At 51.8% G+C, this 27,663-nt stretch overlaps 2 protein-coding genes across 2 annotated transcripts in view; both read right to left on the bottom strand.

Annotated features, from left to right (window-relative positions):
* TDRD12 (tudor domain containing 12) overlaps window positions 1-27,663 on the bottom strand; it is a 236,642-nt gene that overhangs the window by 192,195 nt on the left and 16,784 nt on the right. The gene's annotated exons all lie outside the window — the stretch shown is intronic.
* Window positions 1,977-27,663, bottom strand: part of CNGB1 (cyclic nucleotide gated channel subunit beta 1) — a 29,349-nt gene continuing 3,662 nt past the window's right edge. The window contains exons 6-33 of the mRNA XM_035336461.1: window positions 27,541-27,583; window positions 27,273-27,354; window positions 27,047-27,128; window positions 26,211-26,250; window positions 25,766-25,916; window positions 25,565-25,640; window positions 25,259-25,295; window positions 21,819-21,993; window positions 20,173-20,289; window positions 17,511-17,640; window positions 17,289-17,331; window positions 15,085-15,229; window positions 14,281-14,352; window positions 13,351-13,508; window positions 12,901-13,080; window positions 11,510-11,718; window positions 10,545-10,595; window positions 10,346-10,432; window positions 9,908-9,972; window positions 9,265-9,387; window positions 8,043-8,184; window positions 7,598-7,757; window positions 7,103-7,200; window positions 6,936-7,019; window positions 6,404-6,522; window positions 5,843-5,989; window positions 5,149-5,344; window positions 1,977-3,754 (exon numbers count right to left, since the gene is read on the bottom strand). Coding sequence (XP_035192352.1) covers window positions 3,542-3,754; window positions 5,149-5,344; window positions 5,843-5,989; window positions 6,404-6,522; window positions 6,936-7,019; window positions 7,103-7,200; window positions 7,598-7,757; window positions 8,043-8,184; window positions 9,265-9,387; window positions 9,908-9,972; window positions 10,346-10,432; window positions 10,545-10,595; window positions 11,510-11,718; window positions 12,901-13,080; window positions 13,351-13,508; window positions 14,281-14,352; window positions 15,085-15,229; window positions 17,289-17,331; window positions 17,511-17,640; window positions 20,173-20,289; window positions 21,819-21,993; window positions 25,259-25,295; window positions 25,565-25,640; window positions 25,766-25,916; window positions 26,211-26,250; window positions 27,047-27,128; window positions 27,273-27,354; window positions 27,541-27,583 — 3,225 coding nt within the window. The 3' untranslated portion in view covers window positions 1,977-3,541. The remainder of the gene's footprint in view (window positions 3,755-5,148; window positions 5,345-5,842; window positions 5,990-6,403; window positions 6,523-6,935; window positions 7,020-7,102; window positions 7,201-7,597; window positions 7,758-8,042; window positions 8,185-9,264; window positions 9,388-9,907; window positions 9,973-10,345; window positions 10,433-10,544; window positions 10,596-11,509; window positions 11,719-12,900; window positions 13,081-13,350; window positions 13,509-14,280; window positions 14,353-15,084; window positions 15,230-17,288; window positions 17,332-17,510; window positions 17,641-20,172; window positions 20,290-21,818; window positions 21,994-25,258; window positions 25,296-25,564; window positions 25,641-25,765; window positions 25,917-26,210; window positions 26,251-27,046; window positions 27,129-27,272; window positions 27,355-27,540; window positions 27,584-27,663) is intronic.

Genomic DNA, 27,663 nt, shown 5'->3' with positions numbered 1-27,663 from the left:
CCCGAGCTAAAGCAGCTGCTGCTAATGAATGCATCGCCCTGTTTCACCCCTTCCCAACCAGTGGCCTGGCTTTTTTATTATTATTATTTTATATTTTTTCCTGGGTGTTAATTCCAGTATAACCATTGCTGCACTTAAAACAAGATCTGTGCTTCAGCACAGCACCACATCCAGGCAGAGAAAATCAGAGGGATCTCAGCTCCATTTAAACCAAGGTAAGATGGAGTCAGGGGGATTTAATTGCAAGCAAGAATCAAAGTGGATCTGTGCAATGGAAAAAAAATATATGCAGAAAAAGTGGTTCACGGTGTTAGGAGTATGTTCTCCTTGTTAAGCACTTTAATCTTGAAACATGGAGATCTTAATTTTATTTCAAGCTTTATAATTAAATGCCATTTAACTGGGCTTTCCATTTGTGCTGCAATTTCTTTCTAGATTGAAGTTTAATAGCTAGAGCTGCTTATTTGTTTTTACTTTTGCTATAACCTTATCAGTGATTAGCCTGCAATCACACTTAATCTTTTTAAAAGATTGCTTTAACTATAAATAGAGAAGATGCCCACTCTGTTTCTATCCATGGGAAAACAAAAACAATAAGGTATCTGTATTGGTTTATATTATTCCTTTTGCAATTTGATCTGAGATATTTGTCTTCTTAGACTTTACACAGAACATCAGATCAGTGCCATGTTTTTGAAAGATATAACAGCATAGGCCACAAAGAAAATGAGCACACAAAGCCTCCAACAAAGATACTACTTGTGATATTGAGGCAAAAACTCATTAATACAGAGCCAACAACAGCAAGCTCTACATTTCCTTCAACAATTATCTGTGCCAATGATTTCTCTTAAAAGCAGCAACAGTTGCAAGAATAGCTAGTTTCTGTGCCCATGGGCCGCTGGGAAGTCAGTTGTAAATGAGAGAAACGCAGGTCAGGAAGAAGACTGCAATGCAGAATTTCCAAGGCAACTATTGGCACTGGGCTGGCAACAAGCAACTGCATAGACAGATCCCTAAATTCGGCCTTAACATTATTAGAGGTTGTATGTCATATCAAATCAACACAGCAGTGGAAACACATCAACACCTAATGAGCAAAAGCTAATATGAAATGCAGTAAAGGTATATAGAGTGTTGCAAAATCAATCAGGAACATTACAAGGGTGGTGGAAACAACAGACTTGGGGTAAATGTGTGCTCTAAGATATTTAATAGGAACCAAGGCAAAGAAAGCCCATTGCAAATATAGCAAAACTGGAAGGTAGCACCATGTAGTAAATGAACAAAATTATAAAATGCAGCAGAAAGATGATTTATGACAAGCCCCCCAGACAGCAGAGGCACTAAAAGAGCCTGCAGCTGCCCAGCTCCTGAGCTCACATGGCCACCTGCCATTTCAAAACAGTTCTGCCCAGCAAATAGAGCTGAGCTGTAAGCCCAGCCCCACCTTGACCTTAATTATCACCTGGGGAATAATCTCTGAAGAACTAAAGCCATAAACGGATCCACAGGAGGTTAGCTTTAAATCGTCACGTGTTTCCAGAATTGCCAGATATGTTTCTATTGTTGTTTAATGCTGCATTTTGAAACCTAAGATACTCATGCAAGTGTTTGTCACTTAAGAATTTTTTTTCTCCTTCTGGTGACTGAAAAAAAAAAAAAAAAAAGTATATAAATTCTGCTACTAGTATTTTGTGAGCTTTGTGTCTCTGAAAACTTACTGGAAAACCTGTGAGCCAAAATGGACTGGCTTTTTTCCTTTCTCCCCATCTGAGATCCTGGAGGGTATTTTTTCATTCAAATGAGGCATAAATATTCCCCAGAGAGGTTTTTGGTTTTGTTTGTTTGCTTGTTGTTAAACCTAGTCTGAGCATTGCATTAACTTCCCAGGACCGTCCTTTAGCTTTAAGCATGAAAGCACACCTCCCGTACCCACATCTGCTCTGCTTTAGGCAGGAGAAGGAAAATTGGAATTTTGAAATAAATCCACAGAAAATGGTGGTAATCTAAGGGGTGTTTATTGTAGATACAGTGCATTATGAAAGCCGTTATGCACACTTCCGATGTAAACTGTTTTTCTAAGCTATATCAAATTATATCAGCAAATCAGAACCCTGGTTTGACTTTGCCACATTTCCTGGTTTGCTTATTTAAATATTTATATACTGAAAAGCACTTCCTCTGCCCCAAACCTTCTACCTGGCAGGGAACCAGGGAATCACTTGCAAATTACTAAAGATTAAGGGAGGTGGGGATGAGTTCAGATTTTCCTCTGCAACGTTAAGGGCAGTGGTGGGTTCAGATGCCCAAGTGGCATGTTGGAATTCCTTGAAGCTTTGTTTAAAAGAGAGCAAGCCATCATGAATTAATACTAATATATCCTGTCTCTTTCCACGACAGAAACCCATTTATTTTCCAAGAGAGGAAAAAAAAAAAAAAAAAAAAAAGCTGAGTAGGAAAGGTAGGAAAACCCCGCGTGACATGAAGATGAGCCAGCAGAATTCAGATGGGAGCTGGGGTTTTCCCAGGGACCCAGGTGGGTGTGCCACCCTTATGCCAGGGATGTGTCACAGGCAGACGTGTGAAACTTGCAGCACTTGTTGGTATTCACTGAGCAGCTGAAGCTTCCTCAGCCACATCTCCTCCTCCTCCACAGGAAGAAAAGTGTCACTGAGAGCTGCTGTGGGAATGGGGCCAGAGCAGCTTCCCCGTGGGCAAAGGGGCTGAGAGGCAGCAGCACGACCTGGAGACAGCGGCATGACCGTGGGGACATTGCTGGAGCTGGATGCAGCTGGATGCCCAGGACGAAGCTGCACATGCTGCTCTGCATGCCATGGACTCTGGCCTGGCCCTGAAGCACTGGCTTGGGGAAGCACCTGTGCCGCTCCTCTGCCCGGCCCCAGCGGGAGGGCAGCTGGAAGCAGCCAGGATTTGCCCCCCGAGCACCGCTTGGCGGCAGCGGGCACAGTGTGCCTGGGCACCCAGGGCTGCGGGGGCACACGCTGATCTGTGCTTGGCTCATGAGCAGAGTCCAGATCCTTTCCAGATGAGTCACCCTCACGCTGCCTGAAGTCCAACAAAGGAATCTTTTTTTTTTTTTTTTTCTTTATTTATTTTTTTTTTTCCTCTGGTGTTTGTTTCTGGCCACGCAGTGACTCAGCTTTTGGAGGTGAACGACTTCACGCTTTATCTGAACAGACACTCATTAACCATTCAGAGCTGTAAAGAGCCTTTTTTCTTCTGCACTCCCTCTCTGTAAGATCTCAAGGCTAGAGGGCTGGCCTGATGTACACAGGGACTATTCATACAGATGCTCAGTAAGAATGAGCACAGGAATCTTTTAGAGTTGGACATTTGGCAAAGGGTTTTGACAACAGTGGGTGAAGGACTAAGCAAAGAAGAAAGGCAGAGCCCATCTGCAGCACTTAGCTAGCAAAGCCTACAACCACAGTGCAGGAATTGTTAACAAATAAAAGCTTCTACCTGAGGCATTTGCCCACTCCTACTCCTGCCGCCAGCCCCCAGATCTGCTTATTTTTCATTTCCCTTCTTCCTCTTCTTCTTTCTGCGAAATCTCAGCAGCAAGTATTTCTTCATCCTCCTGCGCTGCTGAAATCACACGGATAGCGACTAAATTATCAGAAGATTTTGAGAATATTTCTTCTCCCGGAGGGGTGCTTGCTTTGGGGGAAGCAGTGGGAGATCTGCGGTGCACTGGTGACTTTGGTGGGATTGGACTGAAACTGGGATCCTGCAATATCCAAAAAAAAAAAGGCAAAATCAACATCAGGAAACTTCTGTCCATGGCAGGTCCTCAGCCACCACCCCAAACCTTGTCATCTGTGCTGTGCAAAGGTGTCTGGGGGAGTCTCACTGCCCTGAGCTCTCCATGGGGGTTTTCAGCTTGCTGCCCAAGAAGATCCCTGTGAGAAAGGCAGCTGGATTACAGCCTTCAGACCGTGAGGTGAGGAAAAACAGGATGAGTGCAAAGAAACTTCCTTGCATGCCAGCACCCTTTGCTCCTGGAAGGTTTTGTCTTGGTAGAGGCATTGCAGAGGTGTTCTCATACAAGGACAGCTCAAGGCTTGCCCCCTCCTCAAGCCCTGGCTCCGACAGAGTGAAGCTGCAGTGGCCTCAGAGAGCTGCTGTAGGGACGTGCCCTGAGGAGTGACATCCTGCTCTAGGGGTTCCCCCACCCTACCAGCTCTGATGTGTGCCCCCAACAGCAGGTCTGCTGTGACTGTATGGAGCCCGCAGCATCCCTGCTCAGAGCTGCTGCTAACTCATTATCAGTTACTGGCAAGCACTGAGTAGCTTGAAACTTCATCGTGCTTCTGTGAAGGACTCCAGAAACGCAGTAGTGTTTGGTGTCTCCCTAGGTATTTACCAGCCTCAAGGCCACAAGGCACTCCCTATCAGCTGCTGCTTCACCTCCCTGGCTTTACATGTGTTAGCCTGCCTAGCTCCGTGCTGGGAAGAGGAACAACAGCGACTGCATGGACATAAAATCTGTTTTTACCAGTCCAGTAAGCAGTTTTTACCAGTGTTTTCACTTGACGATTGAAAGGTGAAGGCAGTTTCCCGGTAGCCCGTGCAGAGAGGGAAGGACAGCATGCCTGCTGCTGTGCGACTGCCCAAATCCTGCTGCCAAAGCTTTTCAGGCAGGAACTGCCCCAGGGGTGCTGGGTGCCAGCATCACCCGCCACCCCGCCGGCATATCGATTAATTACGTGTGGCTCTATAGCCATGGCAAGGAAGAAATGCTAGTCTGTGCTAATATCTCAGCAGCAAGCTGGAGTCAGGCTTAGTGCTGTCAAATAGCTCAGCAAAAAGTCATCGCACTCCCCTTTCTGTTGCAAAGCAAACCTCCAGACCAGACAGCTGGAAAATGGAAGCTGTGCGTGATTTGCTGGATGCCCCCATCCATTTATCTACAGTACTCCAAACTCTGATGAACAGAGTTAACTTCTTCAAGATGCCCTCAGTGGCTCTTCTGTCACGCTTGAAGAAAAGCAAAAGGAAGGACGGGAGGCTGGTTTTCCTATTGCCCGGGTTAGACACGAGCTCAGGCTCTGGAGCCAGTGGTAATGCAGCCACTCATCACCCCACAAAGCAGAGCCGAATTCCTGACCACCCCACACTGACCTGCGCTGTCTGCACTGCCTTCAGCTCCTGGAGCTTCCACCGGAGGTGCGCGAGACGCCCTTTGCCTCCTGTCTTCCCCATGGCGGCCAGGGCTGCCTGGAAGAGCTTCGGTGTGTCAGGCTTTGGGGGAATGATCAGCGGGGAGCCGGGCTGTCCTTTCTCATCCTTGGGTTTATTGTTGTTTTTCAGCATTTTCCTACAGTGAGGAGAACAAGAGATTATTTAATTCCAGGAATGTATTATATTAGCTGGGTTTTATAATGCAGAAAAATCAGACTTTTAAAGAATGGGGACTTTTTACACCTTAGAAAGAACAGAATAACAAATTTGAGTAATGCTAAAAACTAGAGGGAATACGTTAACAGATTTCCAAATGAATGTGCTCTGGCCTTATTTGTGCCTGATTTGCACCGCCTTTCAGTGGCGAGGTTTTATAGATTAAAACCCCACCCTTAGACGTGCAGCAGGGGTCCCAGCACGTCCCTTGCACTCCACACACGCTACATGGCAGGAGCAGCGCGGGGTCCCTGCTGCGCTTCAGCAGCCCTGCACCAGCCACGTTCCGCTGCAGGGCAAGTGCTGAGTGGTCACCCACGCCTGGCTGCAGCTGGGGGTGGAGAAATCTTCCCCATGACTTTCAGACCTGTGCTCTGTCGTTTTAGGACACACGGGCTAGCAAGCAGCTCACACTCACTTGGCCTTCTTACGCAGCAACTTCTGAGACTCTGGGTAGTGCACCAAAATCTCATTCAAGTCCTTCTTATCCAAAATGAAAAGATTAGCAAATCCATGAGCGACAACATTTGCTGTTCGCCGATTTCCTCCTCCTGCTGCCAGCAAGCTGAATGAAACACCGAGAGATGTGAATGCTGCTAATAACAAGCTCAGCATCATGTTCATAACCTAAAGCCTCCCTGTTCCCATTCTGTGCCTCCACCTCTCTCTTTCAGAGGACTCAGAGTTTAATTTTTACCCGTGATGAAATTTTCCAAGCCTAATTTCTAAAGAATGCTGTGAAGCATTGGCATGAAATACTACATAAAAAAATGACCTGCCAAACAGGTCACTTCAAACAGAAGTTTTCACGCTGCTGTTTAAACCAGTCCCGCTTATGGCGGGCTGTAGGGAGGCCAATGCTGTCACTGTGTTACCGACTGGTACAGGATGGGAAGTGCCCATGACGTATCAATGGCTGCTGTACCATTGTAAGACCATGGGCTTCATCTCCCTGGTTCCCTGGCAGCGCTTCACTGACCTTATTTCTCCAAACACAGATCCAGCTTTCAGTGTCACCAGCACGGTTTTGCCATCGGGTCCCCCCAGCACCTGCACTTGTCCAGCCTGGATAATATACATCTCGCGGCCGATCTCTCCCTGCAACAGAGACAGGTGCTCTGCGAGTTGTTCTGAAACAAAGACCTTATTATGGATGCCCTGCCCCACACCATGCTTGAAACCCCTGTGACTTTTCAGCCTTCTGCAAGCTCTCCAACTGCTTTATCCAGGTGGTGCTCACTGCTGAGCATCCACACCTGACCCCAAAGCCTCCTGCAGCCCCACACCCAGCTCTCCTGCCATTCATGGCTGCAGAAGAAGGGTCAGGCTTTGCACAAGGTGAGCTGCAGCCAAGGACGTTTTTGCTCCAGTTGCCCTGCCCAGAGCACCCCTGTGCCCGGTGCGGGCTGGGCACAGCCCTGCTGTGCCATGGAGCTCCTGCCCTGTGCTGCACTGCACAGCCCGGCCGTGCCGCCAGGAGGGGAGGGAGGTGTCTGGATGGCATTTGGTACCTTCTTACAGACGTAGTCGTTTGGTAGGTAGACAACCGACCTGAGCCTCTTCAGCATGTCGAAGATCATCTGCCTGTCACAGCCCTGAGCCAAAACACAGCCAGCAGCGGTCAGCCCGTGCCAGTGCAGAGGCACCCTGCAGGACAGGACACGCGCTGCCAGGGTACCTGGAAGAGGGCCACTTTGCTGACGATGTTGTAGTTCACGTCAATGGCGATGTCCAGCCGCATCTTGTCCGGCAGCTGCACCAGCAGCTCAGACTCATCTGGGAGATGAAGAGCAGAAAACCAGCTGTTTTCAGTGCTTTCTCCAGGAGCACACCCTTGGTCCCTTAGTGCCCAGTGGCCGGTGGCAGGAGCCAGCTCCTGCTCTCCCCATTCATGGCTCAGTGCCCAGAGCTCCCTGGCAGCAGGGATGGGGTGAGTGGCAGGAGGAACAGCACGGTGGGGACACTGTGCTGCAGGGGACACCAGGTCACCATGGCTCCATGTCCTACTGGCAGCTCATCTGCCCAGAAAAGAGATAAATAACCTCCCCACCCCCTGCCCGTTGTGCTATTTGCTGGGCTGCTGTTTGTCCAGAACATTTCAGAGAAACAACTGTAGTGAAACATGTGGAGCATGAGGGTGATGAAGGTGTTGACCCTTGAAGCAGGCTCTTACCAAGCATGCCTTGTGAATGCCACGTGTACTCATACCACGTTTTGACACGGTTCTGCACAGTTTTGGGGATTTTGTAGAAGTTCATGTATTTAATAGTACTGTCCATGCAGCTCCGGTAGTAAGTTTGCCCGGCAGTAGCAGCACCAACCACATCTCTCATCTGAATGGAAGAAAGAGTGGGAAGAGAGAGTTTATTTGCCGTCATCTATCCACCACACAGGTTAAGCAGTCTAGAGAACACAAGCATGGTCATATGCTGTGTCCTGACAGGGGTTTTCAGCATCTGCCAAATTCTTTCTGCCTTCTGCTGATGCTGAGCAGGTAAAGAGCCCTTGCATGGGAACAACAAACCTGGAAATAACTCAGTGGACCAACCCCACTGAACTTGTCCCCACCCAAGGTGGGAAGACCCTGTGTGCATCCTGGGACAGCGGCTCCCACTCACCTGCCCGATCATGACGGAGAAAGCAAAGACGCCCGTGAAGTAGTTCAGCAGCTGGAAGACAATCTCGAAGAGCGTCTTGGGGTCTGGCAGGCCGCCGATGGTGATGAGGGTTTTGACTGCCCAGTAGTAGCAGCGGATGTAACTGGGAGGAGCAGAGGAGGCAGCTTGATCATGTTTCTGGCATTAAGACCTATTTCACCCTTCAGGACCGAGCTCACATCTCTGGCCACAGCAAGCCGGAGCCGTTGTTGAAAGTAATTGTGGGTGATGGAGAGAAAATGAAAGGGCTCGCAGACTCCCTGCCAGGTGCTTCTGGAGACACTACAGGAGCAGGGGGATGGAAGGACCAGGAACCTCCCCATAGGAGGCCCAGCTGCTCTGGCTATGTACGTTTTCTGCCTCTTTCAGCTTCACTGCCACAAACCAACAACATATTTTCAGCAACATTTACACTTTTAGAAACAGTCAGGAGAAAAGTGTTTGTGAGCAAATTGTTGGCCTAGGGCTCTAGAGATGTCAAGTGAATTCTTGATCCATTGGTCCTGTGCACTCCTTCGGATGTTATACCTAGAGATAGGTACACATACGTGTATCACACAAAATAACCATATAGCCGCAAAATTGCCATGGTAAGCTGAGTGCTGCAAAGGTAGGAAACACCAGCACTAGGGCTGGGAGGCTGACAGTCACTTGTCCCCACCTACATCTCATGCTAAGCCTTTAATAAACTTGCACAATCCTTTTTTTTTTCAGCCAACTCTTATTTACTGCATGGGAGAATGGTGCTAAATTAATTAAATGTTATTTGGTATTTTATTTTGCCTGTGTTGTGGAACACACAGCTGTGGGCGTTAGTCACTAGGCAGCAATCTTTGGCAGCAAATATGAGCCAAGTACTCATATGGGAACATACGCAGTGCTCTCTTCTCCCCATGGCATCCTTGTTCCTTAGCACTAGGCTCACAATTTTTCAGCCTCTTCAACACACCTTTTCCTTCAGCCTCAGCCCAGCCCCAGCCTCCTCATCTTGAGCACACTGTAATACTGCACATCCCATCCCTCTTGTCCCTGTCATTCTCGCTGGCTCCACATCTTCTCCTGGGACTCCCCAGTCCTTTCCTCAGAGATTTTTACGAACCCAGCAGCATCCAACCATCTCCTTTCTTGCTCCCATTCATCACAGTGTGCTGTACTCCATGGGGACCTGAGCCTTGGCTTGTACCTGTTTCCTTCCCCATCATAGACCCAGGTGGTAGAGCCCAGTCCTTCGTAGGCTGATGCCCAGTAATAGAGGCAGGAGTTCACATGCAAGCTGTACAGTAAATAGGCAGTAGTCCGAATCACTCTGCAAAGAAAACAAAGAAAAACAAAAGGAGGGAACAGGAGGGGAGAGGATATGGCATCTGCTGGGATAAACACATGAGATCTGCCCCTGGCATCACAAGAGACAGCAAATAGGAGCTTCAAGGCAAAGAGCTGTGTGCAGACAGCACAGGTCCTGCTTATGCTAGGCCCACAGCATGTCCTTAATTCAAGGCTCCTGCTGGTGCCTCCTGCAGCTCAGGAAATGGAAGAAAAAGTGCTGTGTCTGCCAGTTGCTCCTCTCTGCTGCCAGTACCCTGCCCACGCTGGGATGGCAATTGCAGCCATGGGCCCAGGGAGCCATGCACCCCTCTGTGTCTGCCCAGATGAGGAAAAGGCCAGCCAGGAGCATCACCTCTACCTGTGTCAGCAAGTACAGCGACACGGGGAAGTAAGCTGGAAAGCCAGAACTGGTGTGCACCAAAGCGAACCTCTTTCCTCGGTAATAAGTAGTGATGAATATCTCCCCGCCCCATAAATGATTCCTCAGCTGCTCCCCTCACCTGTAGATGTATGCCTTGCTCAGGATGGCCTCAAGGCGGTTGTTGAACTCGAAGAAGGCCATGTACTGGGAGGAGAAGGAAAGCAGTGTGCTCCAGTGTGCCGCAGCTTCCCAAGAAGCCACCCACCAGGGCATGTCCCTGCTCAAGCCCCTGCACGACCAAGCTCCCTGGCTGCCCCCCCACCTCACTCCTGCAGCGTGAACAGCCACAGGCAGACACGGCCCCATCTGCACATGTCCTTCTAATAAAATGTAAGAATAATAAGGTTGAAATATTGACCGACAGCCCCTCGAGGCCTTTGGGACAGGACTTCCCATCCACTTTACAATCGTCCTGTCTTTGATTATTCTGGCAAGCCACAGCCACAGAAACCAATGAGGGATTCTTCTGTGTCCGCTTGGCATGGTGGTCTGCGTGGTTCTGCCCGCTTCCACTCACCTTCAGGCAGCGGGGAAAACGCAGCAGTGGGTTGACACCAACTTTAAAGTAGAAGAAATCCAGGGGAAGGAGGCATACCACATCCATCTGAAACCCGCACAGAGAGAGAAACCTCTGCAGAACCTGCAGGCCCAGTGGGGTGGAACTGCAAGCCATATCGCAGATCAAAGACAAAGTAATAAACAAAATAATGCCAGACCTTAAAGCGCTGTGAATGCAGGTAGTTCTCCTTCATGGCCTTTTTATCACTCTGGTTAGGAATTGCAGGGGAATAGAAAAAGAGTGAGAGAAAGAGAGAGGTTGATTATTGCTTGCAGAGAGCAAGGTCACCACCAACACAGTCATGCATGGCTTTCCCCTTCTGTGCCACAACTGGGAACCTGCTCCCATTGTGCATGGAAGGGGAGCAGGGCAAGAGGAGCAGAAGACCTGGCTGTAGGCTAATTTCCCATCCCTTCTCAGGATATCCCGTGCTCATTTTGTGCCCTGGAGGAAGCACACTGCAGTGGCAGCACCACAAAAGTCAGGAGAAACTCCCTGTCTGAGGGTGAGCAATGGGAAGGCTGTATCCCCAAGGTTTTATTTTTCACAGATGATTTAATTGGCTATGAAAATGAAACCAAGGCTTTTCATTTATCTCAGATGCATGAGCTACACATTCGGATGGCAATCACTTCTGTCATATCGCTAATGAATTCTGCCTAGCTGTGCTCCAGGAAATAAACCCAGAGTGTGTTCTGCTGACTGCTCTCAGTGGGTACAGGCTGCCAGCGGAGCCAGGGCTGGACGGCGTGCCTCACTGCCCTGCTGGCAGGGCTGCCCTGTGGAGCAGCAACCTCACTGCTCACATCCTGGCCTGGGAACCAGGGCACCACGGACCACGTACTTTCCAGATGGCCTGATACTGGTTTTGTGGGAAAAACACATATGTCTGTGAGACAAAAAGACTGCCACCTTATCCCTTACACGGCAGGAAAGATGTCTGCAGTCCTCCCGGAGTGTGCCCAGCCCTAGTGGGAAGATGAAGAGCAAATCCTAGCTGTGGTGGCAGAGATGCTGGATTGCCTGGAGTCTGATCCAGATACCAACACCACTGACGTTTGGGGCTGGCACGTCCCCACGGCCATGCCAACTCAGTGGGATGCAGTGCATGCTGCCACTCACTATTATGTCTCCCCCCCGAACAAACTGCAGGCGGGTCTGAAAAACGATGATGTCCAGCAGGTAGATCAGGTCACAGAGGTAGTCCACCAGCAGCCAGAAGTGGATGTTGGATGGCGTCTGGTAGGGGAAGGCCCAGCGGACGGGGATCAGCCAGCAGTTCCAGTTCCAGGCCAGAACAACGAAGAACAGCCACAGCACATACATGAGGTCTGCGCAGAGGGAAACACACCCTCACGAGCTGGCCACACATCTCCCGGTTATGCAAACCTACTATACGAGGGGATTTCATCCCTTGCCTGCCCCCAACACAAGGGTGAAACCTGCAGGAGACTGCAGATTTTCCTGCTGATAGCATTTGGTGGCAAGTGCCAAGCAGGGGCCAGCAGAAGGATGGATGAGCTGGGCTCTAGATGCAAAGTTAATACTATCTGCTGCAGAGCACATTGGTTTTTATCAGAAAGCCTCTTCTAACTTTGCTGATTCAGTTACAGTTGGTTTTGCTTTGCTCCCACTATACTAACTTTATTTCTTTGCTTTTTTCCCTTTGAGGCTATGCTGAGCTAACTGCCTGCCTGGTGCCGGTGGTTCCCCTTGTGAATGAGGACAGGTTGAGGAAGGAGCTGGGTTCCCCTGCCGTGCTCAGCATTTGCCCACTGCGAAGACCGAACAGCAGAAAAACGCTGTTCCTTCTCCACCTGGTGGTGCTGCTGGCACTCGCAGCCATCAGGGAGCATTTAGGAAAGCCTGTGGATTTCAGGCAGGAGTTTACAGCTAGCTTACGTGTAAACTGAGTTGTAGATTCATTGAATGGGTTCGGTTGGGAGGGACCATAAAGAGCATCTTGGTCCAACCCCCTGCCATGGGCAGGGACACCTCCCACCAGACCAGCTTGCCCAAAGCCCCATCCAACCTGGCCTTGAACACTTCTAGGGATGGGGCATCCACAGCTTCTCTGGGTAACCTGATCCAGTGCCTCACTACCCTCAGAGTAAAGAATTTCTTCCTTATATCTAATATAAACCTGCCCTCTTTTAGTTTAAGGCCATTCCTCCTTGTCCTATCACCACACTCCCTGACAGAGTCCCTCCCCAGCTGCCCCGTAGCCCCCTTTAGGCACTGGAAGGCAGCTGTAAGGTCTTCCCGGAGCCCTCTCTAGGCCAAACAACCTCAACTCCCCCCGCCTGCCTTCAGAGGAGGGGTGCTCCAGCCCTCTGATCATCCTCGTGGCCTCCTCTGACCTCGCCCTAACAGCTCCGTTCTCTAACTCACTCATTGCTCAGCTGTCTGCCCTTCTCCACAGCGTCCCATGGCTGGTGCTGCCCCCTGCTCCCCTCCATGTCCTCCCCATCCCACCCAGGGTTCTCCCAGCCCTGCCGTGCTCCATCTCTCACTGGTGAGCGGGTCGATGCTGCTGGGGAACTGGTAGCTCTTCAGGCGGTCCAGCCAGGGCCGGCGCTTGAAGGCGCAGCACAGCATCTCGCAGTAGTGTTCATCGCCCGCTGCCTTGTCCGCTGGTGGCACTTCTCCCGGGGGGGGCGGTGGTGGTGCTGTGGGCGCTGGCTTGGAGGGGGCTGGGAGAGGCCACACAAATATTTTAAACAGCAGAAAATCTTCTTAGAGCAGTTTGGTTTAAGGCAGTGCCTTTACAGATCATGTCTCCAAGAGCTGCCCAGAGGGAAGCAGTTTCCAGGTCATTAAACCAAATTACAATTCCTATTGCTCGATCTTCTCAAGGCCACCAATACCTTCTGCAAACCTCCCTCTTCTTCCCATGAAAAACCTCCAGATTTCCTCCCCAGCATTTGGCTTTACTTCAGCCTCCCAGCCCAACTTGGACTCACATGCCGAAGGGCTCTCATCGTCGGAGGTGACATCAGGGTCGGTCAGCTTCTCCTTCACCTTCTCTGTGCGCTCTTTGAAGAGCTTCACAAGCTCCTGGAGCCGGTCATTGATGATGGCACTGCTCTGGCTGGTGGCTGAACCGATGCGCTCGGGCAAGCTGTGGGGAGACCATCGGGCACTTCACTTGTATAGAAAAACCTGAGAGCAGGTTCAACACCTATTATCCAACCCATAGGATCCTTAATTAGGATCTGTCCATATTTATCTGGCTAGCATTACCAGAAGAACACATGCTAAGGGGGTCTCAGTAAAATGCTGTCAGGAGCACCAGCTTGAACCTCATCTTTGCCCTTGGATGTGAGTTGCCCTCAGAGGGACTTGGAAAGCACCAACAGCCCAGGTTGGCTTTCCTGTTCTTGGGAGAAGGAAGATTGGAAGAACTGCAGGGTGGAAATGAGCAGCAAGCCCCTGAACCCATAAACCATGTAATCTCCTGCCAGTGAGGGCAGCTCACCCCAAAACTGTCCCGTGGGGCTGCAGGAAGCAAGGGCCTGGTGTGCAAGATGCACAGCTTGTCTCCTCCAACATGGAAGAAAAAGGTTATTTCTCAACAGCTGATAAAAGCAGGGTGTCTCTGTTATACCGTGTGTAGACTAGACATGCTCCAGTTAAGCCTGAAGAGAATATTTCTGTCTGATTAGAGGAAAGGCAAGAGAGCATTTTCTATTCCAGGGAAAAATGTGCTCTCTGGTTTTGGAGAAGGGCAGCAGGAGGGCTTCACCTGCTACATGGTTCTAGACTGGTGCAGGCACTGCTCCCTCTCCCTCTGGTACCCCAGCATTTCCAACATCTGTGCCATTTCTGACCAAAATGGCAGGATCTGGGATCCAGGATCCGGATGGGCCAGGGCCCAGGGTACCACCACGCACCTGTCCCTCTGCAACTCATCCCAGCTCACTGGTGCCTCATCCAGGTTGTCCGCGGGGGCTGGCAGCTTCTTCCTGCAGGCACAAGTGCAGAGCCCATGCTGGGGGGAGCAGCGAGCTGAGTGTCCCCTTCCTCAGCCAGCTCTTCCTCCTCCCAGGTCTCATCTATTTGCCACTTTCCCTTCTCCCACCCAGGTCTGTTTCCTCCTTAATTTCTGGCATCACCTGACATCACTGTGTGAAAAACACCTTGCTCCTTTTGCTGCTAACGATCTGGTCCCTCCTTTGTGCCACCTAGCCCGTGGCTGCATGGGCATGCAGCTGCCTGCTGTTGTCTCCAGCCCTCCTTGGGCATCTGGCAAGAGGTTTGTGGGTGGGCACATCCTGTGGCACATGTTTCTAAAGACAGTCAAGGAAGGTAAGGTGGAACTGGAAGGTGAAATCAGGAAGAAAAGGGAGATATCCTGGCTCTGAGCTGGCTTCATAGCACCTAAATTCCCCAGATAAAGGGGGATTCCACAGAGCAGTGGCTCCATGCTGTGGAAGTGACAGGCACATCAGGGCTATGCCAGGTTCAAGAAGAGCCCTATAAATGCAGTCTTGGCAGTACTGAGTCAGTGACAGCTGATGTCCTCCTAGAAAGATGTGTGCCTCCCCACCCCCCAGAAAAGCTTTTGATGGGATTTGAACATGTCATTAACAATTATAAACACGAGGCAAGCCTTTGGACACCCAGCCCCTACTCTCACAGAGGCTGTACCGACCGCACGGCTTGGGGTGCTAGGGGCTGGCCTGGCAGAGCCCTACCTGGGGGACGCTGGCACAGCACCAGGCACCACCAGCATGTGGGGGTCACCAGGGGTGGGCAGCGGCAAGCAGGTGCCATCATCCTCTGCAGCATCACCCCCGCCGTCCACGTCCTCGACACCCACGGTGAGGCAGTGACTCAGCCCTTGGAGAAGGGGAGAAAGGCAGAGTGAATCGGGGGCAGCCAGCAGCCGCTCCCACCGGCTGCCTTCATTCCTGATGGCCCCTAAGCCACGTGCTGGAGGAGCGCTCCTTCTCCCTTTATTTATTTCGCAATTTCCCCCCAAAGCATTGGAGTGTTTCCTTTTCTTTCTGCTCAGTTTTTAACGCGGTAACAAGTGCTGTTTGCTTCCTGTCTGCTTTCACAGCTTGCGGGGATTCAGACTGCTCACTGCCAGCATTGGGCAGGTGTCCGTAGGGCATGGGCAGTGATGCCACTTGCCCACGAGAGAAGCAGCTGCTGGGAGCAGCTTGGTCGGATCCCGCAGCTGGACAGGCTAGGAGCAGTCCTCCCTTTCTAAGCACATCTAAGGAGATGCCGCGTGTCCCCACGGGTGATCTTCCCAGGGGATTTCACCCAACTGAAGGACCTTGTGCAAGCCTTCCAGTCCCACACAGCCACAGGCCAGTGGATCAGAGCATGGCTCAACGGAATCACCAAGGAAAGGCCCATTTGGAGTGCAAGGTTGACATTCTGTCACATGTAAGGAAAAGCAGCAGAATTTAGCTTGCTGGCTAAAAACAAAGCAAAGCAAAGCCACAGAAACACAGTGTGTATTTCTGGGCTAAAACACAGAAAGCTGCAAACAGTAAACCTCCTTCTTACTGTAATCTTAGTATGAGTGGGTTGCATGAATGCTAAGGAGAAAACGCATGTGCAGCACGTATTTAACCCTCGGCCTGCAGGACCTTTCATGGAGTTTCAACCAAGTTGGACTGATCACTTATGGTTATTTGCAATTACACTCTAGGACCTGAACTAAAAAGGCACATCATGATGAGGCAGAAGCAGAAAAACATGCATTTTGTTCCCTAGTCCCTGTGCTGCAACATGAAGCATGTTTTTATCTATTGTTGCTTTGTTTTTGTTTTTCAAAAAGCAAGAAAAAGCAACTATGCCAGGAACAGCACCCACCCCCTAGCTACACAATCCCATTGTCAAAGCTGATCCTCTAATACCTAGGGGGTGAGCAGGGGATTGCTCCTCATTGCAAAAAACGGGGTTGACAACTCCAGCCTTTCGCTTGCTGGCAGCAAGGACGGGGATGTGGGAGGCAGCAGCAGCTCGGTAGCTGGGGACATTGGGGAGCTGCTCTAGCACAGGAGGGGAGGTGTCCCTGCAGTCGAGCAGCTTGTCATGCACCAGCCGGTCTAGCTCAAGGTCTCTGGCATGCTTGGACATGCTGCTAGGCGTCTAGGTGCTTCAAGCAAAGGACAAGGCATCTGAAGCTGCAATAAAACACAGAATTGTTTGAGACAGGACAGTTATTTCAGTGCAGATAAATGCAGGGCTGATGGTTTTCTTTAGTTGCCGCCAGCCTCATGGGGGTGTTGGTAGCACGGAGCAACGGCAGCGAGCATCCTGCCACATGCATCTATGGGCACAGCACTGGTGCTGGACTGCAGTACTCTGCCAGGGCAGCATGAGCGTTTGGACAAGAAAAGAAACCTCCTGCCCATAACAGGACCCATGTCACGCTGTTCTGCAGCAGCTCCCACAACCTTGGTGCAGCTGTGCCAGGACCTGGCTTTGCTCACTCAGGATGAGATGGGAGCTCCACAGCCAAGCTTCACTAACAACACATTACCTTCTAAAAGGTTATGTAAAGTGCACATTGTGTCACTGATTATTCCCTAAATTGAACAAAACAGTAAATAATTTTTTTTTCCCTGTGTTCTGTGTTCTTCTTTGGCTGGAGGAAAAACTTACTTCATGCCAGAGGTTATTTAATCAACATGCCTGGGTGCTGCACGAAGTACCAGCCTTTCCTATCTGTCTCCAGCGGGGGACTCTGCCGCCAGCAGACTGCTCCCGTGGCTGCTTCAAGCTAGCGAGGAGCCCAGGTGGGCCCAGCCTGTGCCAGTCATTCGCCCCCAGGCAACAAGCACTCAGAGGGCAAAACCTGCTTCATCCCTCACCGGGCAACACCTTGCCTGCTTCAGCTCATCCCAATATGACATTGCACTGCTATATATTCAGATACCTTCAGCATCAGTTTCGGTAACTTCAACCGTCTTCTCTTCCACCTTCAAAACAACAACAACAAACAAGCCATTTTAAGGAGAAAAAATACCTTTCCCATCAGTAAAAAAGCAGCGGTTTGACTGGGTGTGCTCTGCCTCCCCCCCCCCCCCACAGCCCTGCTCCCCGGGTGCCTGGTGTGTATGTGGCAGCAAGCACTCACTGCAAGCGCAGAGCTCCGTACCTGTACAAAGGCACCTTCAAGATCACTTATCTCAGCTTCTTCTAGCTGTGCAAAACTCAGGGCTTCTTCTGCAAAGAAGGCGTCCTCCAGCCCCTCATCGGTGGGGAGGCAAGGAGACAGGAGCGGGGCTCTGGAGGGGACAGATCAAGCAGAGACACGAGACTGAGTCCACTCTTGGACGTTCCTGAAGCTGTGCTGGAGATGGCACATGGGTCAGTGTCGGGCTGCAGGGCGCCGTGCCTCCAGCTGCTTGGTAAGCCCCACTGCAGGTGGGGATAATAACACACCGATCTTAGTTTAACACAGTGGTGGCACCAAAAAAAAATCCCACTAGATTAGAAGGGACTTTATCATATTTTTCAAAAGGATACTACATGGGAGACTGAGAGGTGCATAAAAAAAACAGAACATTTTCAGAAAAAAAAAAAAAAAAAAAAAGAAGAAGAAAAGAAAAAAAAGAAAGTTTATGTTGCTGTGCATAATAATTTATCATATATTTAAGATTTGCCAAACAAAAATCTAAGAGCCTAATTTCCAGGCAGGGGTGCCTACAAACACCATTGGAATCCCAAATTCATTCATACAAGGCACCACCAGGACACGTCATTTTAATTAACATAATTACACATAATTAAGGTGTGTGGTTAGCAGGTCAAGAGAGGTATTCCTCCCCCTCTACTCTGCCCTGGTGAGACTGCATCTGGAATATTGCGTCCAGTTCTGGGCCCCTCGGTTCAAGGACAGGGAACTGCTTGAGAAAGTCCCGCACAGAGCCACGAGGGTGATGAAGGGAGTGGAGCATCTACCTTACGAGGAAAGGCTGGGGCCTTCATCTGATGATGAAGGCAGTGGGTGCAAGCTGGAACACAGGAGGTTCTGCTTAAATATGAGACACAACTCCTTCACGGTGAGGGTGATGGAGCACTGGAGCAGGCTGCCCAGGGGGTTGTGGAGTCTCCTTCTCTGGAGACTTTCAGAACCTGCCTGGATGCGTTCCCGTGTGACCTGATCTAGGTGCTCTTGCCCCAGCAGGGGGATTGGACCAGATGATCTCTCCAGGTCCCTTCCAATCCCTAACATGCTGTGATTCTGTGAATTTTCTTTTTCCTTTTTCATTTTCCAGCAGAGCACAGACCCCACTTCCACCACTCTGGCCAATGGGGCTCAGAGGATTGAACTTATTGTTTTAAAATAACTTTATAATTGAAAAAAGGCCTGATTATGTTGTTTTGTGCAGTTATCTCCTGATTTGTTTTTTCCTGCAGAGAGAAGCAAAGCAGAGATTGGGAATAGTGAAAATCAAATCAAATCAAATCAAATCAGATTGCTAAATGCACTAATACTGAAAAAAAAATATCTTTCTGCATTCTCCACAAGTCCTATGCTAGAAGATGTATGTAAAAAAATTATCTCCTTTTCTTGAAAGCTGTTGCTTGATGAGGTCTCTTCCTCCCTTCCTCCCTCCCTCCCTCCCTCCCTCCCTTCCTTCCTTCCTTCCTTCATTCCTTCATTCCTTTTTCTTTCTTTTAATTCTGTGTACTAGGTTCCCATCAAATACAGTCCCAAGTCTTTTCACCCTAATCTAGAAAACCCACTGAAATCTCTGTTTTCCCAAAAAAAACAAACAAAGATTGAGCTCATTCACTCAACAACTGAAACTCATGTTTCTGCAGTAGATCTACTGGAGCATGCAAAATGCTGTTTTGAAACCTGTTGAAAAACAGATTGTGGTTCAATAATTAGCTAAGTTTTTAACACTGAATAATTATGTATTTTCAGCCTCTTCCTGAAAATCTAGCTCCTTCAGAGTAATTAGCAAAAGGCAGAGAACAGTATCACGTTACTGGGTTAGAAATCCCTAAATGTTTACATCATGTGAAATCAGAGCAAACCACTGAGCCGATCAGAACCATGTTTCTAAATACTGCCTGGCCCAAAGTTGCTGCCTACAAAACCTGACAATAGCTCGGCTGTTTTCAGCAACAGGAGAGGCAAAAACGCACCTACTCGTCGCTGGGAGTATTTGCAGCTGCGACACGATGCTGTCAGCTCCGTACTACTTCTGGGAATCCCGAGAGCACCGAATTAGCAGACCAGGCTGCAGCCGAGGAGGGGTGCTCGGCACCCCGGGGCCCCCTCAGCCCTGCCGGCTCTGGGCAGAGGGGGCGGCGGCTGCTGCAGGCGGCTGCCGCGATGCAGCCCGTGTCGCCAGGAGACACGGTGTCACCAGCGATCTCGGGGCTGAGACGGGTTGCCAAAGCATCCTCATGAAAGCGGCCTCTCGAAAGAATCCTCTCTAAAATGTCCTCTTGAAAGCATCCCCCCCCCCCAAAGCATCCTCCCCAAAGCACATCCCCGCTCCCCTTCCTATCGCTCCTCCCCTCCCCCCGAAGCATCCTCCCAAAAGCACCCTCTGGAAAGCAGTCGCCTGGCCCAGCAGGGACACAGGTGAGCAGAGCTGACAGCCTGCTGGGCTCCCCCACCGTGGCCCCAAGCCAGCCCTGGGGCCAGCTCTGCAGAGCGGAGTTTGCTCTTCCGCTGGTGTCTCAACCTCCGCGGCTTGTAAATGCATCAGAAACAACCACGGCTAGCGTGCTCGTGTCCAGACAAACTGTAAACAGGAGAAGAGCTGAAGGCACTCGCAGACCCTGCACAAACTCACCCCACGCTCTCCTCCACCTCCTCCTCTTCCTTCTTCTCCTCCACTTCCTCCTCCTCCTCTTCACCCTCCTCCTCCTCCTGCTCCTCCTCAGCAGCACTCAGGGAGCAGGAGCACAGCCTGGGAGGGAGAAGCTCATCAGGTGAGATGCAAAAAGCAGGTATGAGCCTTACCAGAGGCACGGGAACAAACGGCTCAGACAGCAACACCGATCTCCACACCCTTTGGGCCAGGGGTGCTCTCCCACCACCCCCATGCCAACATCTGGAGGATGCAGCGGGGCACGCCAGGCACACGCTGTTGTGAGGCACTGTAGTGGAGCAATGAAGGGAAAAAAGTCTGGAAGCACAAAATCAGTCCTAGTCATATTCTCCTTGCAGCACAGGACTTGCTTAGGGATGACTGGCTGCTGATTTTGAACAAAATCTCCCTGCTGGTGAGAGGCACTGCCCAGTGTTGCACAAGCTGCCAGTTTCTCAGGCTCACATACTAATGGGGAAAAAAAATCTCAAAGGTAATTTTATAACATGCCCATTTGTTTTTAGCAGAGTGGAAGGGAGCTCCACCAAACAGCGAGTCAACAAGCATGACTCTGGGAATTGTTTTCACTTGGTGCAGTCCTTTAGAATCACAGAACCATAGAATGGTTTGGGTTGAGAGGGACCTTAAAGCCCACTGAGCTCCAATCCCCTGCCATGGGCAGGGACACCTCCCACCAGACCAGGTTGCCCAAGCCCCATCCAGCCTTGAAAACTTCCATGGTGGGGCATTCACAGCTCCTCTGGGCAGCCTCTCCCAGTGTAGTGGCTTTACGTGGCAAGGTTTTGGTATCAGGGGGCTGCAGGGGTGGCCTCTGTGAGTAGAGTCCAGAAGCTGCCCCTTGTCAGATAAGGGCAAGTTTCAGCCAGCTCCAAAGGGACCCTCTGCTGCCCAGAGCAGAGCCAATAAGGGATGTTGGCAGCATCTCAGTGAGAGCAGATTTAAGAAAGGGAAAAAAAAATGGTGCCCAACAGCAGCTGGGAGAGCTGCCCACCACACCCAGTGAGAGAAGGTAAAGGTTCTTTTCATGAAGCACTGGTTCTGGAGAACTTCCCCACGGAGTGAAAGAGGAACATTAAAGCTACAGAGCAATCCAGTGTGTTTCAGCTTCTGTACAGCACACTGGTGTGCACAGCACCTGTTTCAGCTGGAACACGACTTGTGTGGAAGATCTTGCACAGTGATGCCTGTGCTATCAGTCTGTTGTAACAGCCTTTGTCAAGAAGAATCCCAGGCCATTTGGAAGTGTGTATGGAAACCTCTCACCTCTCTGCTGCCCCCAGCACTGAACACCCTGCATGGTCTGGGAAGGAGCTCAGCAAGAGTTTCTTGGGGCAGTAGAATGAACTATACAGAGAAGAATACAGTCTCCAAATCCCATGACAAGTGGATGCATTGTTGATGGCAATGAGGTCTAAACCCTCTTGCCTTAGGCCAAGATCTGGTTACTGGAAGCCAAGGAAGAGCCATACTTTAGCTGTCCCCTAAGGGCTTGCTGCAGCTGCAGTATGCAGCAACCAGTGTGTCTGTCCTGAGCCCCCAGCCCAAATCTCAGGGGCAATCTCAAGGAAAAGCAACTTGCTCAAGCACCTGCTGCAACCTTTTCCTACCTGGTCTCTTCTTCCTGAAGCTCCTCCTCTATGGGGGGAAGAGGACGACCCTGTGCCACCAGTTCAGCCATGCCATCCCAGGCTGTTGGCTCGTGAGCTACTTCATCACTCCAGTCGTCATTGATGTCTTCCACAACTAGGTCTGTCTCCACAAGCTCCACAGGGACGATATGAACTGAAATGGGAAAGGGGAAAGAAGCAGTGAAGTGAACACAGCCTGTTTTTGAGAGGTCTGGCCATGCCAGAACATGCTGGCTGTGCTGCAGCTGCTGCTCCGCGTTGCAGAGGTGCTGCCATGTGGCCGGATCCAAGTGCTGCTCAGCCTGCACAGATCCATGCTGTACTGGTCCTTTCGAGTGGTGCCAGATGGATGCTTTGGGCACTTTTGCCAGAAGGAAGAAGAAAATTTGACATTTTGTACCAAGTGTGTCCAAAGTCCTATGAAAACTGCACATATACCTGTATAGAGATGCCTCTGGACTTCCTTAAGCACGTGGCAACCTCTGCCAGTGCTTGTCAGTAGGCCACTTTTGATTCTTCTTGCAAACCAGTATAAACAGCTGTGGGAAGAGCCTCAAGTCCCTCTCCTCGGGTCAATACCGTGGGCCAAGGCAGGTGCTCCCCCCAGGCCTGCAGTGAACAGCCCGTGGGCCCTGGTGCACAGCCCTCAGGCAACAAGTGTGAGGCCCTGGCCCTGCGCAGGCAGCTCGCTGTGCACCCCACTGTTCCGCAGCATCACCGGGGGAGCATGTGGCTGGTGTGCGGTCCCCAGAGCAGCTGAGAGCAGAGAGCCCAGCTCCAATCTGCACAGACGTCCGCTGCAACTGGTGCTGTCCTGCCTCCCAGGCCTCGCCATCCCTACCCAGTCCTATAGGAACAGAAGTGCATCCACACAGGTCAACACCAGTTTATTGTGAGGTCTGACTGACAGCAAAACTCGGGGGAGCTTACATGTCCCCAGTGAAGCTAATAGGAAATGTACAAATGTAAAATACAGAGAGGCAGGAAGCCCACGCGTGGCATTTCTGCTCTGTACCATATCTACCAAACCAGCTCTCCACCCAGGAGTGTTCATTTGCCTTTAGCCCCCTCTCCCTACAGCTATAGCTATTGTGACAAAGGACAGGAACCACAAAGACAGCTTTTGAAATGTACTGCAACTTTTTAATATGTGATATGAAAACAGGACAAATACTAAGATCGTATCCTGATACCAGCTGGGTTCATTATAAACACAGGGGCTGGGGCTCAGAAGGGTTGCTTGGCTCATCACTCGTCATTAAGGCTACCTATGGAGTACTAAAGAGATGCAATGGGAAGGTCTGTACCAAACACCTGGCATTTAGGGGCTCCTGCTCTCTCCAGCCCGGCATGCCCGCATTCCCCAAGCCCACAGCCCGGAGCTGGAGGCAGCCCTTGGGCACCGTTCCCCACTGGGATGCTCCTGCTGCCGTGCTTGGTGCAGCAGTGGAAGGGCTCTGGGGCCAAGCAGTGGCCGTCCATGGTGAACTGACACACTCCTTCGCATGAGGAGGCCTTTGACTCCTGCCTGTTTGCCTAAAGGTTGTTCTCCTGCATCTGCTGCTGCCAAACAGAACCCTTTCCACCCTCTGGGAGAAAACACTCAGTTAACGGGAGAAAAGCAATATGAAGCCGCTGTGAGCTTAAAGAGCTTTATAATGTGATGCCACTGAGACAGAAATTTAAAGAAGTCTGTAGGCTTCAGCCAGAGATCTTGGTGGTAAATATTGGTGTGCTGGGGGGTGGGGTGGGGGAAGTTGAGAGAGCTGGGTGTGCTGTGGGAGGCTGCAGCGAGAGGTTTTCTGCCTCAGAGGTGCCCTGAGTGACGTTTGTCTGTCCTCACACAAATTATTGCTCCCATACAACAGACATCGGTCCCAGCCCTGTCCTGCAAAATCAACAGCTTTGGTTCATGGAGCCAGCAAGGCCAAGAGAGAGCAAGGGCAGGACCGTCCCGGCAGCAGGGGCAGCAGCTACGCTGACCTTCCCCTGGTGGCCAGGCTGGCCAGGGCCAGGTCCTGCTGCTGGCAGGTGCAGGGAGTGGGGACACACAGCCTCGGGTCCCCGCACCCCGCAGCCTGGCTGGCAAGGGTCTAGGGACCATTTGCAGATTGCTCTTTGCTTTTTCTCCCCCGCTGTGCTTTCTCTGCGAGTTGGTCTCATTTGGTGGGGAAAGGCTGGCCCTCCACAGACTTCGTTTTCCATTTGTTTCAGAGGCGCTAAGCCCCTTTGCCCCCTGAAACAAAAGGAGAAGGAAAACATTAATGAGTCTGTTGGTGGTGTGGTGCCAGAGCAGATCTCTCGCTCCCTCTGTTTGCCACATTGAGTGATTGGAGCTGCCACCACACCCAGACCAGGCATTAGAGCAGCCTGTGCACGAGGGAGTGACTGCCCTGCTCAAGCTGTGTGTCCTGGCTCCCCTCGCCCTGTTCCACAGGCAGAGAAATGCCGTCCCGAGGGACTTCATGCACCGCAACCCTCCGAGGCAGTCGCTGCAGCCAGGAGCAGTGCTGCAGCGCGCTCCCGCAAGGACGCGTGGCCTCCGCCTGCAGCGCACCGCTGCCCGCAGCACGGTCGCCTTCCCCTGGCGTCTCCCACCGCCCACCCAACAGCCCCTCCAGGACCCGTGGCTGGGCAGCAGCCGGGCATGGCCCGTCCACCGAGGCCGTGGCAGCTTTTCATATGCTCTTCATCCTGCCGAGCAGCTGGCACGGGGCACCCCGGGGGCAATTCCTATGTGGGCTGCTCGCCCTGGGCACATCTCCTGTCCTCGGGCAGGCAAGCAGCAGTGCAAAGCCTGCAGTGTATTTTCATGTCTAACACATCTAGACCCCCTAGCAAGAGGATTTTGTTTTTCTCAGGTACCACTCCAGCCATATCCCACTAGGCTTTGGAAACACCCTTGAGTTCAGCAGCAAATGTGCACCATGGGTTAATGAAGGGCCAGATTTGAATTCACTTGTGCTATGTACTTTGGGCAAATCCCAGCAGCTCAGAAAACATCCTCTGGCACAACTCGAGCACGGACCTGGATGGCAGCACTGATCTCACGAAGTGGGGTCCCGGGACGTGGGAGCCCAGGCCTCTGGGTGCAGCACCTGGGGCAGCATTCCCAGGGCAGGAGCTTGGGCTCAGCAGCACAACTCTGCAGGGGGGCTCCAAAAAGCTCCCCAGGTTGCTGCCCCAGGCTCCCCACACAGCAGTGGGCTTCAGCAGATCTACCATCTCAGATCTGCTCCCTGCTCTCGCACCACAGTGGCCTCTCCTGGCTTATCAGGGGATTTTCAGATGCTCCCAAGCTGACACCCTCAGCAGACTGGGCCATAAAAGCTGCCAGCAGTCCCTCTTCCTGAACTGCCTGACAAACACCCACTGTCCTCCGCAAGCTGAGCAGCACGGTGGGAAGAGCAAGCACTTACTTTCTTCCACGGGGCTGAAGGCTGCTGCTGCTGCTCCCTGCCAAGAAGAAAAGTGAAATGTGAGGCATGGTTGGCCGTGCTTCCACCCCCTTCCCTGGACTCCCCCTGGCCGCAGACCCTGCTCTTGCCTCCAACCCACAGCAACACTGGATCCCCAGCACCATGCTCAGCAGGAGCATTTTGGATAAAACAGGCATCCCCGTTCTGGTTATTTGACCCTGCATGAAACTTCATGGTGCTTCTGGTGTGAGAGCAGAACTGTTCCTGGCATTGGGTCACTGTGTCGCCTCTCTGCAGACTGCATACCTGCGTGTCCTGCTTCTCCCTGGTCACAGGCTGTGGCATCACCTTCTCCAGCCCCTGGACAAACCATCCAAACATGCTGCCGAGCAAAAAAAAACCTGTCAGAGCCTGCTTGTGGAGGCTCTTTGTTCCCTCCACAGCCCTGCCAGAGGACACGAGCCTCGAGGAGGGCCTGCACCACGCAGGAGGTGCCACTGCATTTACCTGCTGCTGTCCCCGGCCAAGGAAAGAGGGAGGACGGTGGCCACAGGCTCTGACGGCCCCTCAGCAGCTGCTGGCTCCACTGTTCCTGGGATGCTCGGTGCAGCTGAAACGCTGTCTTTCAACTTCGTCTGGGTTTTAGTCCCTTTTGTGCCACCTGCTCAGGTTTATTCACAAAGAGAAGGGGGATAGGCAATGCAGTGATCACCTTATAGCCTGCTGGGGCAGAGGACCAAGCAAAGAAGGGTCACCTCCCACAGCAGAACGGGCTCTGGGGACCTCCCTGGCAGCATCTCCCCTGGGGGCCCAACCTGAGATGAGGATATGGGTCTGCTGGGGGGCACACGTGGGGCTGAAGTACCACAGTGCTCTTGGCAGCCCAGCCAGGGGTCCCAAAGGCTGAGCATCGCAGCAGGATGGGACAAGGGTCCCCTGAGAAAGGGCTCACCTCCTGCTGCAGCTTTGTGCCTCTCCTCCTTCGGCTCTGGCTGCAGAGGGACAGAGAGACAGATGGATGTGGCAATGTGCTGTGTGCTGTCCCATGCCCCCGGGACAGCCGGCAGCCACCACAACACCTGCAGCCCTCAGCTGCAGCCCCATTTCCCTGACAAGGACCATTCAGTGCACACCCCAGGGCTGCTCCTGCAGGTGCAGGCACTGGTTGGACCCCGCAGGCCCTGTGCGGGCAGCACCCAGCAGCACCCCAGCTGCCTTTTTTGCTCTCCTGGGCTTTCCCTGCCCAGGTCTGTGCCCAGGAGCACAGGATGATGCCGAGCCTGCTCCTCTTTGATCTCTGCCCAGCCTCACAGCAGCGTTTCTCACTTGCTTTGAAGCTGGCATGCTGGGATGGAGATGTTTCTGCCAATGACTCCTGCCTTTCAATAGAATCCAGTTTATTTTTAATCCTAAAGCAGTTTATATGTTGAATTTGCCCTCCCTCCCTTTCTTCTGTCAAGACAATGTTTGGCCTGAATGGGCTGTTCTCCCCCACAGCAGCAGGAAAACACAACAGGGTGGAACCAAGCAAGGCTTGCAGAAGGAAAAGAGACTCTTTATGTCCCCCCACCATCCCTTCCTGAGCCACAGCTCAGTCTTGTGCCTTGCTTCCCACACCCTTCAGCGTGGAAAGGGGCCCTTCGTCCAGCAGAGCTCCTGCAAAAACTGTTCTCTTCAAAGCATGAGGTAGTGCATGTAACGCCAGTGGTGGGAAGGGCAGGGTGGCAGCTGCAGCACCACAACAGCAGGCCCCAGCCCCTGGGGCTGCCCCAGCTGGGCTGTGCTCACCTCAGGCTTTTTCGGCATCTCCGGCTGCGGCACCATTCTCTCGAAGCCCTGCACCAGCCAGCTCAGCACACGTGCTCCTGCCCTGCAGGGAGAGTGCAGCACTGTCAGAGCTCACCCTGCACCCCACATCACACATCCTCCAACCTGCATCCCACATCCCGCATCCCCCTGCCCCGGCTCCACCCTGCCCCTCTCCCCCACTGAGGCGATGTCGCATGGAACCCACCAGTCCTCCGCACCCGTGTCCAAACTGGCCTCCGTCTCACAGCCATCCAGCTCGTCCTCCTCCGGGTCGAAGGGGGTTATCTCTGCAGGGGGCAGGATCTGTGCTCACCTTGCCAGCAGGGAGCTGGAGCCAGCACTGCTGCAGGCCCCCAGCCCCTCTCCGCACACCCGAGGGGCCAACAGCTCCAGCGCCAGCTGACCAGAGGAGATGGGGAGTTCCAGAAAAGCCCCCAGGGTGCCACAAGCTGTGGGAGCCCAGCTCCCCTTACCCAGAGCATCCTCTTCTTCATCCTTGATGACCTGGACCTCCGTCTGAAAAGGCAAATAGAAACTGTTACCAGCCCACCAGACAAACCAAACATCCCAGAGAACAAGGAAAGGTGTCTGCCCTT

The sequence above is a fragment of the Oxyura jamaicensis genome, chromosome 11 (assembly GCF_011077185.1).
Source record: "Oxyura jamaicensis isolate SHBP4307 breed ruddy duck chromosome 11, BPBGC_Ojam_1.0, whole genome shotgun sequence".
NCBI lineage: Eukaryota > Metazoa > Chordata > Aves > Anseriformes > Anatidae > Oxyura > Oxyura jamaicensis.
The sequence above is the reverse complement of the archived record's forward strand: the minus strand, read 5'-3'. Positions and strand labels throughout refer to the sequence as shown.